General features: G+C 39.9%; 1 protein-coding gene across 1 annotated transcript; it reads right to left on the bottom strand.

Moving 5' to 3' along the window:
- Window positions 1-9,799: 9,799 nt before the first annotated feature.
- On the bottom strand, window positions 9,800-12,320 carry LOC110916386. The gene is made up of 2 exons (XM_022161143.2): window positions 11,377-12,320; window positions 9,800-11,273 (listed from the first exon to the last, which is right to left on the bottom strand). Exons 1-2 carry the CDS (start codon window positions 12,248-12,250, stop codon window positions 10,141-10,143), a joined length of 2,007 nt encoding a protein of 668 aa, XP_022016835.1. The 5' UTR covers window positions 12,251-12,320; the 3' UTR covers window positions 9,800-10,140.
- Window positions 12,321-12,596: the final 276 nt, after the last annotated feature.

The following is a 12,596-nucleotide window of genomic DNA, read 5'->3' as shown; positions in this document are numbered from 1 at the left end:
TTTTCCACTCACTTTCTTTCGTTTCTTCGACATTTCTGATGGCTGAACCATCAAGTCCACATAATGTGGAAGGTGAAAACCCGGAGCCTTCATCGCCGGTGGTGGCAGAGGAAGAAGGGGGGGGAACCGCCGGTGGTGGTTTACCGGTGCTAAAATGGACCAAGAATTCCTTTGATCGTCTGATTCTTGACGTCCAAATGCCCCCAGAATATGGGGCCTTTTATCCATCGGAGGGTGACACCGGTGCCGATGCTCCGGCCGGTTATGTTAACATGTGGGCAGACTTTTTTGGTGACTTTAATCTCCGGTTACCTTTGACTGTTTTTGTTATTGAGGTTTTGGAGTGGTACAAGATCCACATTTCTCAACTGAGTCCGTTGGGTATGATCCGGATTCGAAATTTTGAGTCGACCTTTCGTGCTCTTGGCATAGAGCCTTCTGTTGGAGATTTCCGATGGTTTTATCAAATGACGGTATCCTTGGGTTCTTTTCTTTCCGTCAACGAGATGGTAGTCCCAAACTGATGACTCCTCCCAAGGGTATGACGAAGTGGAAAATGAAGGTCTTTTACATCAAAGCTGCTGCAATTGTTGCAAATATGACGTTTCGGAATGTGACCGAGACGATCATAACAGAGACCATTGCGGTCCCGAGTTTGAAGACGGTGGAGTGGTTTACGCGGTTGTAGGCCATTGAATGGGTGAAGCTGAGCAACACACAGTTGTGGTTGTTGCGCATGATGTTGTGCGTTCGCTATCAGAGGATGCTCCCTTATGGAGGATGTTTGCCCCGGATTTCCAGGGTCAGGTTGAAACAGTTGTTTGTGCGGATGGCGAGGAGGAGTTTAATGTCATCATTCGAGATAACTTCCGGGTGCCTACTGAGGCCGCATTGGCAGTTGAGTTGCCGCGGGGCAAAGGTATATTTAGGAATCCTTTTTACTTGTAATAACAATAATGGTTTCACTAACTCGCCTTTTGGATGGTTTCCATGCAGGTGATCTTGGGGCCTTAGGGGACCCTAACGCGAAGGGTGTGCCTAAGAGGTAAGTGGTGAAAGGCGTACGCTTTCGCCAAAAGAAAATACCGGAGGTCACTGTTGTGCCTCATCTGGTGCCGCAGGCGGCAGGTATCTCTCACTCTCCTTTCCGTAGATACATGGATTATGTGATAGTATCTGATACCCTTGAGGGTTTGGGTACAGCTGCGGGTGGCCATGCTGCGGGTTCGCAGTCTGTTGTTGGGAAGAGGCAAGTAGAAGAGACGGCCGCTGGTGCCGGTGGACCGAAACGTCGGAGGTTGCAGTCCAAGAGGACTGGTCCGACACCAAAGGAACCTGCGGTTACTGTTGGTAAGTGTTGTATAGCGTGTCTCAAGTGTTACGCACAACTTGTGTTTTGATAGTTTTTTGACTTTGTTTTGCAGAGCTTTAAGATAAAGATTTTTCTATCTTTGATGCTTCGTCGTCACCCCCGCTTGCCACGGGTGCGGGTGCGGGTGCGTCTGAGGAACCTTCGACGCCTTTTGTCAAGGTGGTGCCTGATCCAACCGTGCGAACGGAGGGTACTGCGGAGAAGGTTGCGACCCAGATTTTCGATACCGTTGATTCCTCCAACAACCTAATCTTTCCTAATGAGGGTGATAATTTGGATCTAGGGTTTTCGGATTCTGGGAGACAAAAGTCTGATGCGGAGGCGCAGAAGACTGATGATGAGCCGCATAAGTCTTCTGCTGGTGTGAAGGTTACCGGTTCAGCTACCGGTGGTGCGGGTTATGATGGGCCTCCAATTCAGCCTGGGGAGTCTGAATTGGAGTATTATTACCGCACGTATACCCAGGGTCGGAGTACTGTTTATCACCGACCCCCCTGGACTGTTATGCAGGGGGATGATATTTCCAATGACCCTTCTGCGTGTAAGGAGATTCTGGGTGGTCTGGGCACCCCATATGAAGTTGAACGTGCCCGTTCTGCACCTCGGGAGCTGCGCATCAACCAACTTTCTACCATGCTAGTAGGAAGTTCCATAGTGGCGAACGCCATTTTGGAAGACTACAAGGTGTTAGGCCGCAGGGAGGAGGAAGCTGCTCGCATGCGGACCGAAGCGGAAGAGTTGGTCAAGGCTGCTTGTGCGGGTGCGGAGCAGCTTGAGAAGGACAGAGCTGCTTTTGAGAAGCAGAAACAAACCTCGGAGTGGGCTGCCACTGCTCAGCTGAAACAGGTTCGTACTCTTGCCAAACTCCTTTCTGATGAACGCAAGAGTTGGAACGAAAAGTTGTCCAATGAGCGCAAGAAGTGGAATGAATCTTGGGCTAAGCAGAATGACAATCTGTTTGGTGCTCGTCAGGAGTTGACGAATGCCAAGGCAGCGAACGTTGCCTTGGGCAAAGAGAAGGCTGCAGCTGAGGTGATTGCGGTTAAAGCGCGGCAGGCGGAGGCCGGGCCCGTAGAGGCGCTTGAAGAGGCCAAGGAAGCGGGGGCTCGTGCTGCGAAGGCCCTTGAGGAGGCCAAAGAGAGGGAGAGCTGCTCTTCTAAGGCTCTTGAAGAGGCGAATGCCGAGCGCATTCGTTTGGATAAAGTTGTTGCCAGCCTTCAGGTATGATTTGTTACCTCTGTTGTATATTTCTCTGCTTTTTGAGAATATTTTCTGAGTAAACTGTTTTCTGCTCTTTGACAGGCTGAAGTTCAGGCCCGCGAGGTTGCGGTTACGGATCTTACAGCCCGCGCGGCTGTTGCGGAAGAGCGGGCTAATGCCGCTGTTGAGGCCAAGGATGCCTTGACATCTTCTTTTAACCAGCTTGAGGCTGACCGCGAGTGGATGCAGAGTCAGGGTATCGCGCGTGTAAGTATCCCTTGCCTTTATATTTGCTTGAATTAGTATCCGAGTCTTATCATCCTTTTATTGCAGATTGTTCAGGCTATCATGGATGCACCTGAGACCGCAACTGGTTTGGATTTGGTCAAGGAACGTGCCCGCGATGCCGGTTTTAAAGCTGGTTATAACCGATGGATTGCTCATATGAACATAATGTCTATAGGCGGTGTTATCGAAGAGCGATCCGGGTTTCGTGACGTGGACACCGAAGGTCGCCTGAACGCAGCTGTAGCCTCTTTTTATGATACGTCCCTCGCTTGTGTGGAGAAGTTGGACGGCTATTTAGAGGTTGTGGATTACGTTGACCGGCTGCGGATGCTGTATGCTGATGCAGAAGAGGAAAATCCCGCTGGTGGTGCCTGAGATGGTGCGGGAACCAGCGGTACAAAATAGGGTTTAGGTTGGCTAGTGTGCCCCCTTTTTGTTTTCCTCTTGTATATACTAGGAACTTTATGTAAATCCGTTAAGCATCGCGTGGGTGCTTGAATTTTTTGAATATAAAGTTTATTGTTCAATTTGTACAGGTGTTTTTAATTCTTGCATGTCAGAACGTATGTATGCGGATCTCTACCCATTGTGAATGGGGTCGAGTGTACTCCATACTGTTGCGGTATGAGTATGCGTCAATTCCATTGTTTGCCTTTTTTGGCTCAGGAATTGTGTTAGGTTAACAGAAACTTGTCTATCCGGCCGGATAAACAATGGTTAACCGGGCAGGGTTAACACACTGGTCTCGTCAAGAAGGGTTAATCCCTTCCTCTCGAGGATCGCTGGCTGGATCACCAGTGGGTTGATCTCCTGCACAAGGAAACAAACCGTGACTCGTAACAAGGAGGATGGGGTGGGGGGTGCTCCTTGTTACCACTCTCCGGCGTGAGAATCAGTAATTTGCTTGAGAAGCAAAGTAAGATAGTAGTAGTAGTGAGAGAGTTGTGAAGAGATACCTCAAACCTGGTTTGGGGTTGGTATTTATAGCCGAGGAGTGAAGGAGGAGGATGATGGACGGACTGACGACGTGCTGCACCTTTGCAGGTGTGTCAGGCTTGTCGGTTGTGGATGTTACGCCACGTCAGTCCGTTGCTTACGTAGCTCTGAAAGGTAACTGCCATTGGTGCCACTTGCACTGTGGTGTCAGTCCCACTTGTTGAGTGCATAGGAGGCGGTGCAAGCCGCATCGCTGTATGCGGTAACACCTGATGTTACCGCGTCTCCTGCTTGTGATCAAGAAATACGCGAGATGCGGTGCTAGCCGCATCGTCGTCCACCGAGACCGTTTGCCTGCATCCCTTGTCGTGACGAAAATGCCCATATGATGCGGTGCCAGCCGCATCGTTATGTTCATCTACTTCTACGCCTAAGGTAAGGCTTCTCATCCTCAGACCGATTGGATTCGAAGGATGTGACCGCATGGGTGCGGTTCATTACTGGCGGGGGTTTGTTTGATACGGGTGATGGTCGATCTGGGACCATATCCATTCAATAGGATTTGAATAGGTAAATAAACATCTAACTAGGCATCTACAAATTACGTGTTTGACACATTGAATTTGCAATCCACCTTTAACTCACTCAAGCAAATCCAAAGAGATTCTTGTAATGTTCCTTTTATGTCATCTTATACCTTTTCCATTATAATATACTTATGTTATAATAGATTCCCAATATTACTTGTAACGAAAGAAAAGGACGTGATGCTATTTTCACAACTTTGCATCTTTCTTATTTTTTTACACACTTCTTTTGACAGAGATACTGATAATCGTAAATAATATCAACATTCCTTTATCCCTTTTGCCTTTGATACCTTTGGCTCGCTAGCCCCAGAAGCCATTAGATTTCTTGAACGGGTCCAACGGGTTGTTCACAGCAACATTTGGTCTCCTAGAGATCGGGGTTTCGTTTTTACTAGGTTAGGTTTCGCTATTCAAAAAGGGGTAGCGGCGCAGCTTGTTGCCCGCTTACCGGTTATTTTGGTGTAATTGTCCTTAAAGTTTTTATATGAAATTATGATTATTGTCAAAAAAAAAAAAAAAAAAAAAGATGTAAAAGAAAAAAAATATATCAAAATGACAATATGTTCCGCCAGGTTATGTGTATCGGGAATTTATGGGCCTAAAAGCCCATATCAATTTTTTATATCGAAATATAACACCTTTTTACTAAAATTACGAAGGTATTTTATTATCTTGGGTTAATATCAACTGCTACCCTTTATGATGTGCCATTTTGCCAGAGAATTTATCGGATATGGTATGCAGATTCATTAAAGTCAGATGTAAAGACAGATCTTCTTTGGTGTGTAGCTGTTTTTGTATGTGGCAAATCTACCATCAAAAGTAAACATGTTAACGAAAAAAATACCAAAATCCACATTGACTTTAATTCTGCTATTTACTTGCATATTTATTTGGTTATTCCTTTGTGTAATCAGTGCATATATTATGATTGCCCTTCATTGTTACATGACTAAAACTAACAAGAACGTATATTTTTGTTATTATTATCAATTGTTACATGACAAAAAACTAACAAGAACATTGAACAGTAATAGTTGTAGTAATCTGACATCAAAATAATGGAACAGGGGTTGAGAATTCATCTTCATATTGGATTGTAGGCCACAAGGGGTTTATTTTCATCAGCCCAATGGAACAAAGATGAATAACAAAAGTGAACACATGATATGATGGAGTTTTTTTTATTACAACATCTTTTTTCACATATAAAATAGAACAAAACACGATTCACAAGAACAGACCAATTATATATATATATATATATATATATATATATATATATATATATATATATATATATATATATATATATATATATATATATATATATATATATATCTACTACTCATACTTTCACAACACTCGTAATGAAGTACAAATTAACAATCTAAACACTTGACGATCACATACTATACTTGAGACGTCTGTCATCACAATCATTGCTAGCACATTCACCATCATTTTCAATCCATTGAACGAATGAAAGGGGGTGGATGCACTTTAATATTTGTATATAGATTATGTAAGCTTTAATCTAAACCACGGTAACAATAAGTACGTAACCAGATTAATTAAACATCTCTAAAGTTAAAAGTTAGATTTAATTATAATAAAGTAGATAAATAATAAATAAAAATAGATTTAAACTTATGAAAAAGATAAAATATTTGTTAAAATTGAATTTGTATATAGATTTAAACTTATGAAAAAGGTAAAAATAAGTACGTAACCAGATTAAGTTAACATCTTTAATATTTATATATAGATTATGTAAGCTTTCTCGTGTTTGTTCACTTTGCCTAAAGCAGCTTACTCACCGTAAAAACACTACCCCTAAGCCCACAAGGGGGAAACCCCTGTTAGATCCACACAAGTATGTTTTCCTCTTGTCCATCCAAAGACAAAAATGACTGCTGGTCTGAGCATAGATCTTCCTTCGAATTAATAGATCTTTCTTATGGGTTAGTTAAGAAACTCATTGGTGCCTCTTTGGTAGCAGAAATCCCAACGCGCCTGGGTATGTCAAAGAGGGCATCCCTAAACAAATCATATATGCACTTGAAACCTGGGAGCTCTCTACAATGCACTGTATGTTCTCCAAAGGAGTCCAAACACGCCTTATGACAAACCGGTATATCTCCAACAGGAAATATTGGAATCATGAGACAACACTTAAGGATAGTACGGTACTCCACCAACGACATATGTTGGCCTAGCCCATCTATAGGTATAGTAAAAAGGAAATATTGGGCATGTGGTGCTCGTAAACACTCAAAACGGCATTTTGTCTAACGAACATATCAAACTGTACTTCAATGTCATGGACAATTTTACAAAAAAGAGCACTCGCCAATGCATGTTGGGCTTTTTTTGAGGGGGGGGTGTCCTTATTAGTAAACCGTTGAAGTCAAAGCTTGAAATCGTATCAAAAAGACAAAGCCAAAGCACAAACATAATCAGAATTCATATCACATATATCACTGTCTCGTAATCAAACTAAACTTAAGTGCTTTACAAAATATTATTTTATATGAATTACATTAATAATAATAATAATAATAATAATAATAATAATAATAATAATAATAATAACATTAGTTAGTTAGATTTAAATGTTAAATATAATTATTTTATACATTAAGTACACTAATAAAAATATTGATTTTTTAAGAATGGAAAACCCACATTCACATTAAATTTTCATTTAATTTATACACCAATATTCACCATAGGATTAAAATCTATACCACTTAAAATGCAACACTTTTTTTAGAGAAAAACGTCCCAAAATCCTTCACCTACGGATGGTCTTACTATAACTTCTTGATACTACAAGCTACAATTACTTTGGTAATAGGAATATTGAATAGTTATATGATATATATTTTCATTTCCCTGAAATCAAAGAAGTTGTCAATATCCAAGTCACTCAAATTCATACAATAATATTTGCAAAAGCAAGGTTTTTTTTAAAGGGAAAATGACCAACTCACGTAAATTCGTATAAGGATATTGCTAAAGCAAGGTATTTAAAGAGAAAATGCAAGTATGAATTATTCCTATCGAAACATATCCATCACACTTGTCTATTAGAAAAAGTTTTTGATTATATGGGATTGATTTTATGCTTTCTTCTTTTTTATATACTATTTCTCTCTCTTTTTTAAAAGATAGGTTCAGTATAAATGAATGTGATAAACTTGCGTTTAAACTTCACCGCTCAAAGGTTCAAATGAATAATAGGATAAGCCAACACAAATTAATCTTACAAGAAAATATATGAAGATAAGAATTTATAACTTATACTTTAATGTGTTACAAGTTTACAATTAGATTATGTGTTGTGTGCTTGGAAGGAAGGTTCTAATGGAGCTTTAAGATGGAAAAGTGCTGCAACATGATGCAACTTAGGTGACATGTCTTTTTATAAAATGTGCGCTTGATGTTGAGGTAACTAGATATGATTTGTTGTATATTAAAAAAAAATTAATTGGTCCCCCAAGCCCCTAGTTAACCCCACTCCCAAAGGGTTAAAGCCCCGTTAAAGCCCTTGTGTTATGGTATTGGGTCTCTAAAAGCTAAAATGTGGCAATGTGCGCCAACACATCTAAACCCACAACACATGGCCTTACATAGAACATTTTATATGTAGGGAAGATAAATCTCACATGGTTGCTTATTTGTCAAGTTACTTGCTTTACTTTTTGTCTATAAATTGCCTATACGATCCGTATTGAATTGTCAAAGTGTGCGGATAGATATCGCGGTGTGCCAATAGAATCCTCCTTATTCTTATTGGTGTTACAAGTTTACAATTACATGCTGGGAAGATTAATCTCATATGTTGCTTATATGTCAAACTGTGCGGATAGATATCCCGGTGATTGATTCACTTTGTCATTGTTTACGAATTACGCTCAATCGGTCAGAAGTGGGACCTACCTGAGGTTCTACGACCTCATATCCAGTCGTGGTTGCAGATACTTCTCCAACAAATATCAAACTTCACAACTCAACAAATATAACACCTAATCGGTTCTTTCATCGTTATTTGATAACAACCAATCGTTTCTTTCATCGTTATTTGATGGTATTATTCATGATCTAAGTATTTCATTAAAACAATAATAGATATGTTCTATCTCGGTAGTAGTTTTTTCTTTTAAACCTATTAGTTGATATGTTTCTTTTGTGCTTTATTTTACCTTTCTCCTTGAAGATATACTTATTTTACCTTTCTCCTTATCTTCGTTAATCATCCCACCGCTTTGCGTTTGCATAAATGTCAGCCATTGTTAAATAAACTCCACCATCTTCAGGCCTTATCTCCATAATACACGCAGCGGCTTTCTCTGCTACCTCAACATTCCCATGGACGCGACACCATCTAAGCAAACTCCCCCTAACAAAAACATCACCCGATATTGGCATACTCTCGATTATCTCCATTTGCTTCTTTGATCAAACCAGCACGCACAAGTAGATGTGCCTTGCACCCGTAATGCTTGAGCTCTTTAGGAACTCCATAAACCGACCCCATCTCACCAGAAAGTCATCATGCTTCGTTAGTAAGACGAGTATGGCTGCACCCCACCATGACACCAAGAAAGGTAACCCCTTCCGGCTTAACTCTGTTCTTAACCATTTTGGAGAAATAAGTTAGTAGCATTTCGCCATAACCGTGCATAGCTAACCCGTCAAGCATTGCGCTCTAAGTGAATAGATTTTTATCAGGGCTAGCTTCGAATTTCCCCAGAGCGGTTTCTATGCACCCAGATTTAGCATATAAGTCCACTAATGCAGTACACAAAAACGAGTCTATTTGAATTCTACTACATTTGATACGATCATGCACTTGTATTCCCTTTTTCTAGTTCCCCCATTCGTGCACAAGCTGAGAGAACAGAAACTAATGACACGTTGTCATGAGGAACACTTAGAACAAGCATCTGATCATATAATCGTTCAATTTAAAAAGGTCAAAATTCGTTCAAATCAAGTTGTTTACCCATTTATTATCATCAAATTCCATCATTTATAGTTACATATAAGGAACTAGGATAATTAACTTCAAACAAAAAGAATTACAAAAGTGAACACACAAACTAGAACAAATATATGTGTATATATATATATATCTGTTACTCATACGTTCACAACACTCGTAATGAACTGCATATTTACAATTTAAACACTTAAAGATCAGGGGAGCTAGAACAATAGATCCGTAAAGAAACATTAATGTTAGAGCCTATAATTAATCCATTACTGGAATGCAAATGCAAATGCAAACGCAAACGCATAAGCAATAAGACAACTTACTGACACAGACATTTTGTCGAGCATGTGGTATGCATATATTAAATAATACAAGCCAATAATCAAATTGTTTACCCATGTATTATCATCAAATCCAATAAGTTATGGCTACATATTATCTTTTTCTATGCAAAATCAATCATATAAAGTAGCTGAAAATGCAATCACCGGCCATGGTTGGAACTCATCAAGAACACTGAACAATTGTAGTAATCTGACATCAAAATAATGGAACAGGGGTTGAGAATTCATCTTCATATTGGATTGTAGGCCAGAAAGGGTTTATTTTCATCGGTCCTGACAGAATCCGGATTTAACCACAATGGAACAGAGGGGGTTGGAAATCAAAATAATGAACGTAAACAAACATGAATTACAAAATAGAACACATACTGTATTTGAGACATACGAACCAACAATTATATATGTTACTTACTCAGATGTCTCACTACAACAGGCATAATCAACTGCAAACTCACAAGTTAAACACTTAAAGATCATTCTGAATTGGAGTATACAACCATACTTGTGACATTTACCATCGTCTTGAATCCCTTGAACGAATGAAAGGGGGTGTGGATGCACTTTACTATTCTCATATCTGCCCCCAAACTTCACATTTACAAACTCATAAACGCCTTTGTCATCAATGTCATATGTTTCATACTGAAGTATTGAGGGAGCACAAGTTGTATGCATAGACTGCATACACTCATGACAGTGATAGAATGGACGCTCAGGATTAAGTTCTCGCTCGCAAACTTCACAAAAATAGTCACTCTTATGGTTCTCAATCGGAAAGTAACTCAGCTTCATAGGATGCTTGTCACACTTGTTCCAAGTTGTCTCCGGTATAAACAAAGCACACTTGGCGTCTAGACGAAAATCATTACAAGTATGGCAAGAAAAATAATCCATATCCGTATAACGCTCACAAATACGACACCAATTATCCCAAGCTCCGTGATGAACCCTAGAAAGGAGGTGATTTGGGTGAGAAGTATGAGTGATTTCTTCTGGTAAGAAGGCGCAGTGAACGTCAAAGATGCAGTTGTTGCAATCCATACAACAGTAGGCAAATCCATTACAATGTAACCGGCAAATACCACACCTAAACACCCCAAAAAACTTACGAGGAGGGGCTTTTGAATGGAGAATCAGGGTGTGTTGTCGATGAGCAGGGTGGTCTTTCAGTTCAGCAGGTAGCTGGGAGCACCACTCGTGGAGCACAAAGTTGCATTGCCCCTCACTGTCACACACGTAAATTGGGCCACTCGTAATTGGTCTGACACAGCCGTCGCACAAAAGTTGAATACTCTTCATTGGGTCATGATAGGATATTGATTTTTTTCTAGAAGAGGTGGGGATTGTGATATCCTCTAGGATTAGTGGGTGTTTATGAATAATACCTTGTGGTTTGTGGTAGATCTTGTTAGAAATTTCTAATGTACTTGATTCTTTTTTCTTAAAAAACAAGTGTTTTAGTATGCTGTAAGATGGATCAGGAAATGGAAGATGAAGAAGATAAGGATGCTCATCATCTTTGTAGTTTTTACTGCCTGTACCTGATGAAAACAACATTGTAATGTTAAATGGGCATAAACCAATAGCATATATAGAAAAAAAAAAAAAAAACTATAAACATATTAGGTAGGTAGTTAGGTCTACCTGGAGACTTGAAGATTGACATGAATGGCTCGATTCTTGACGTTGCGCAACCTAGATGGGTATAGTATCTGCATTTCTCGCATTTATACATCCAAAGATTTGTTCTATAACTAAACCCATAACGACATACCCTACACCCTGGCAGGTTTTTAGATATTTGATCTTCGACTGGAAAGGAATAAGCAAGGTTGAGAGGATGGATATGGGAGAAGACATCATTAGTAGTATGTTGGATTTGCAATTTTTGTGGTAGAAAAGCACAATCACTATGAATAATTTTAGACCAGAGACAAATGGAGCAATGATAGAAGTTCCCCTTATGTTCCTTCCCACATGCATCACACTTGGCTAAAAGTTGTTTTGAGATGCAACTTAGTGGGTGTTTGTGGCTAGGATGATGGATGACATTTTTTTGTAGCATTTTCGTACCACAATTTACATCAAATTGAAAAAGACAACGATCACAACGATACCACAAATCTCCAGACTTATGATACCTACCACAAATTTTACAGTTCCAATCGTCCTCCCGGGACCATCCGCCCTTCCAGTTAAAATGGGGTGCCGATTGGGTGAGGTCAAGAGCATGACCAACCTCACAAACGTCTTCCAATCTTTCTGGAAGCTCTGCACAAAATTTATGAACAGAGTAATCACTACATTGACAACAAGAGTAGTAATACCTATGATACCACTTGATGTCTTCCCCACATCTGGAACATAAACATTGAAAGTCTTGTTTTGCAATTAAAACATCATCCTTCTCCTCCTCTTCGTCTTCTTCAGACTCTGCTTCACGTCGCACTTGCTCCGACCACAAGTCTATAAGACTAAATGGATGTTTGTGTTCAAACATCATATTTTCTTTCATCATTTTCTAATAAAAATAAAGTAGTATGAGAAGAAGAAATAGACACAAAATAAGAGAGAAAATCAAAGGAGATTTTAATAGTTTGGAAGATAGTACAATGGAAGATGAAAATATGAGGTAGCATTTATAGGCATAATACCTCTGATGATAATTAAAGAAATTGTAAAAATGCTAAAGCAAGGTATCTTATAAAGAGAAAATGAAGTTTGACTGAAGTCATGAATCATTCCAATTGAAACATGTCTATTACACTTGTATTACGTGGAAAGAAAACAGTGGCGGACTTACAATGTTAGTAGGGGTAGCACGGGCGACTTCTCAACCCCGTCTCAATAGTGTTAAAATACCT

This window comes from Helianthus annuus, chromosome 16, assembly GCF_002127325.2.
Source record: "Helianthus annuus cultivar XRQ/B chromosome 16, HanXRQr2.0-SUNRISE, whole genome shotgun sequence".
NCBI lineage: Eukaryota > Viridiplantae > Streptophyta > Magnoliopsida > Asterales > Asteraceae > Helianthus > Helianthus annuus.
The sequence above is the reverse complement of the archived record's forward strand: the minus strand, read 5'-3'. Positions and strand labels throughout refer to the sequence as shown.

Bases quoted from the DNA above. Each gene is read 5' to 3' on its own strand.
- LOC110916386 (XM_022161143.2), bottom strand. From the start codon at position 12,250: ATGATGAAAGAAAATATGATGTTTGAACACAAACATCCATTTAGTCTT. The intron at 11,274-11,376 runs GTAGACCTAACT...TGTTTTCATCAG, and splicing joins GTCAATCTTCAAGTCTCCAG to GTACAGGCAGTAAAAACTAC.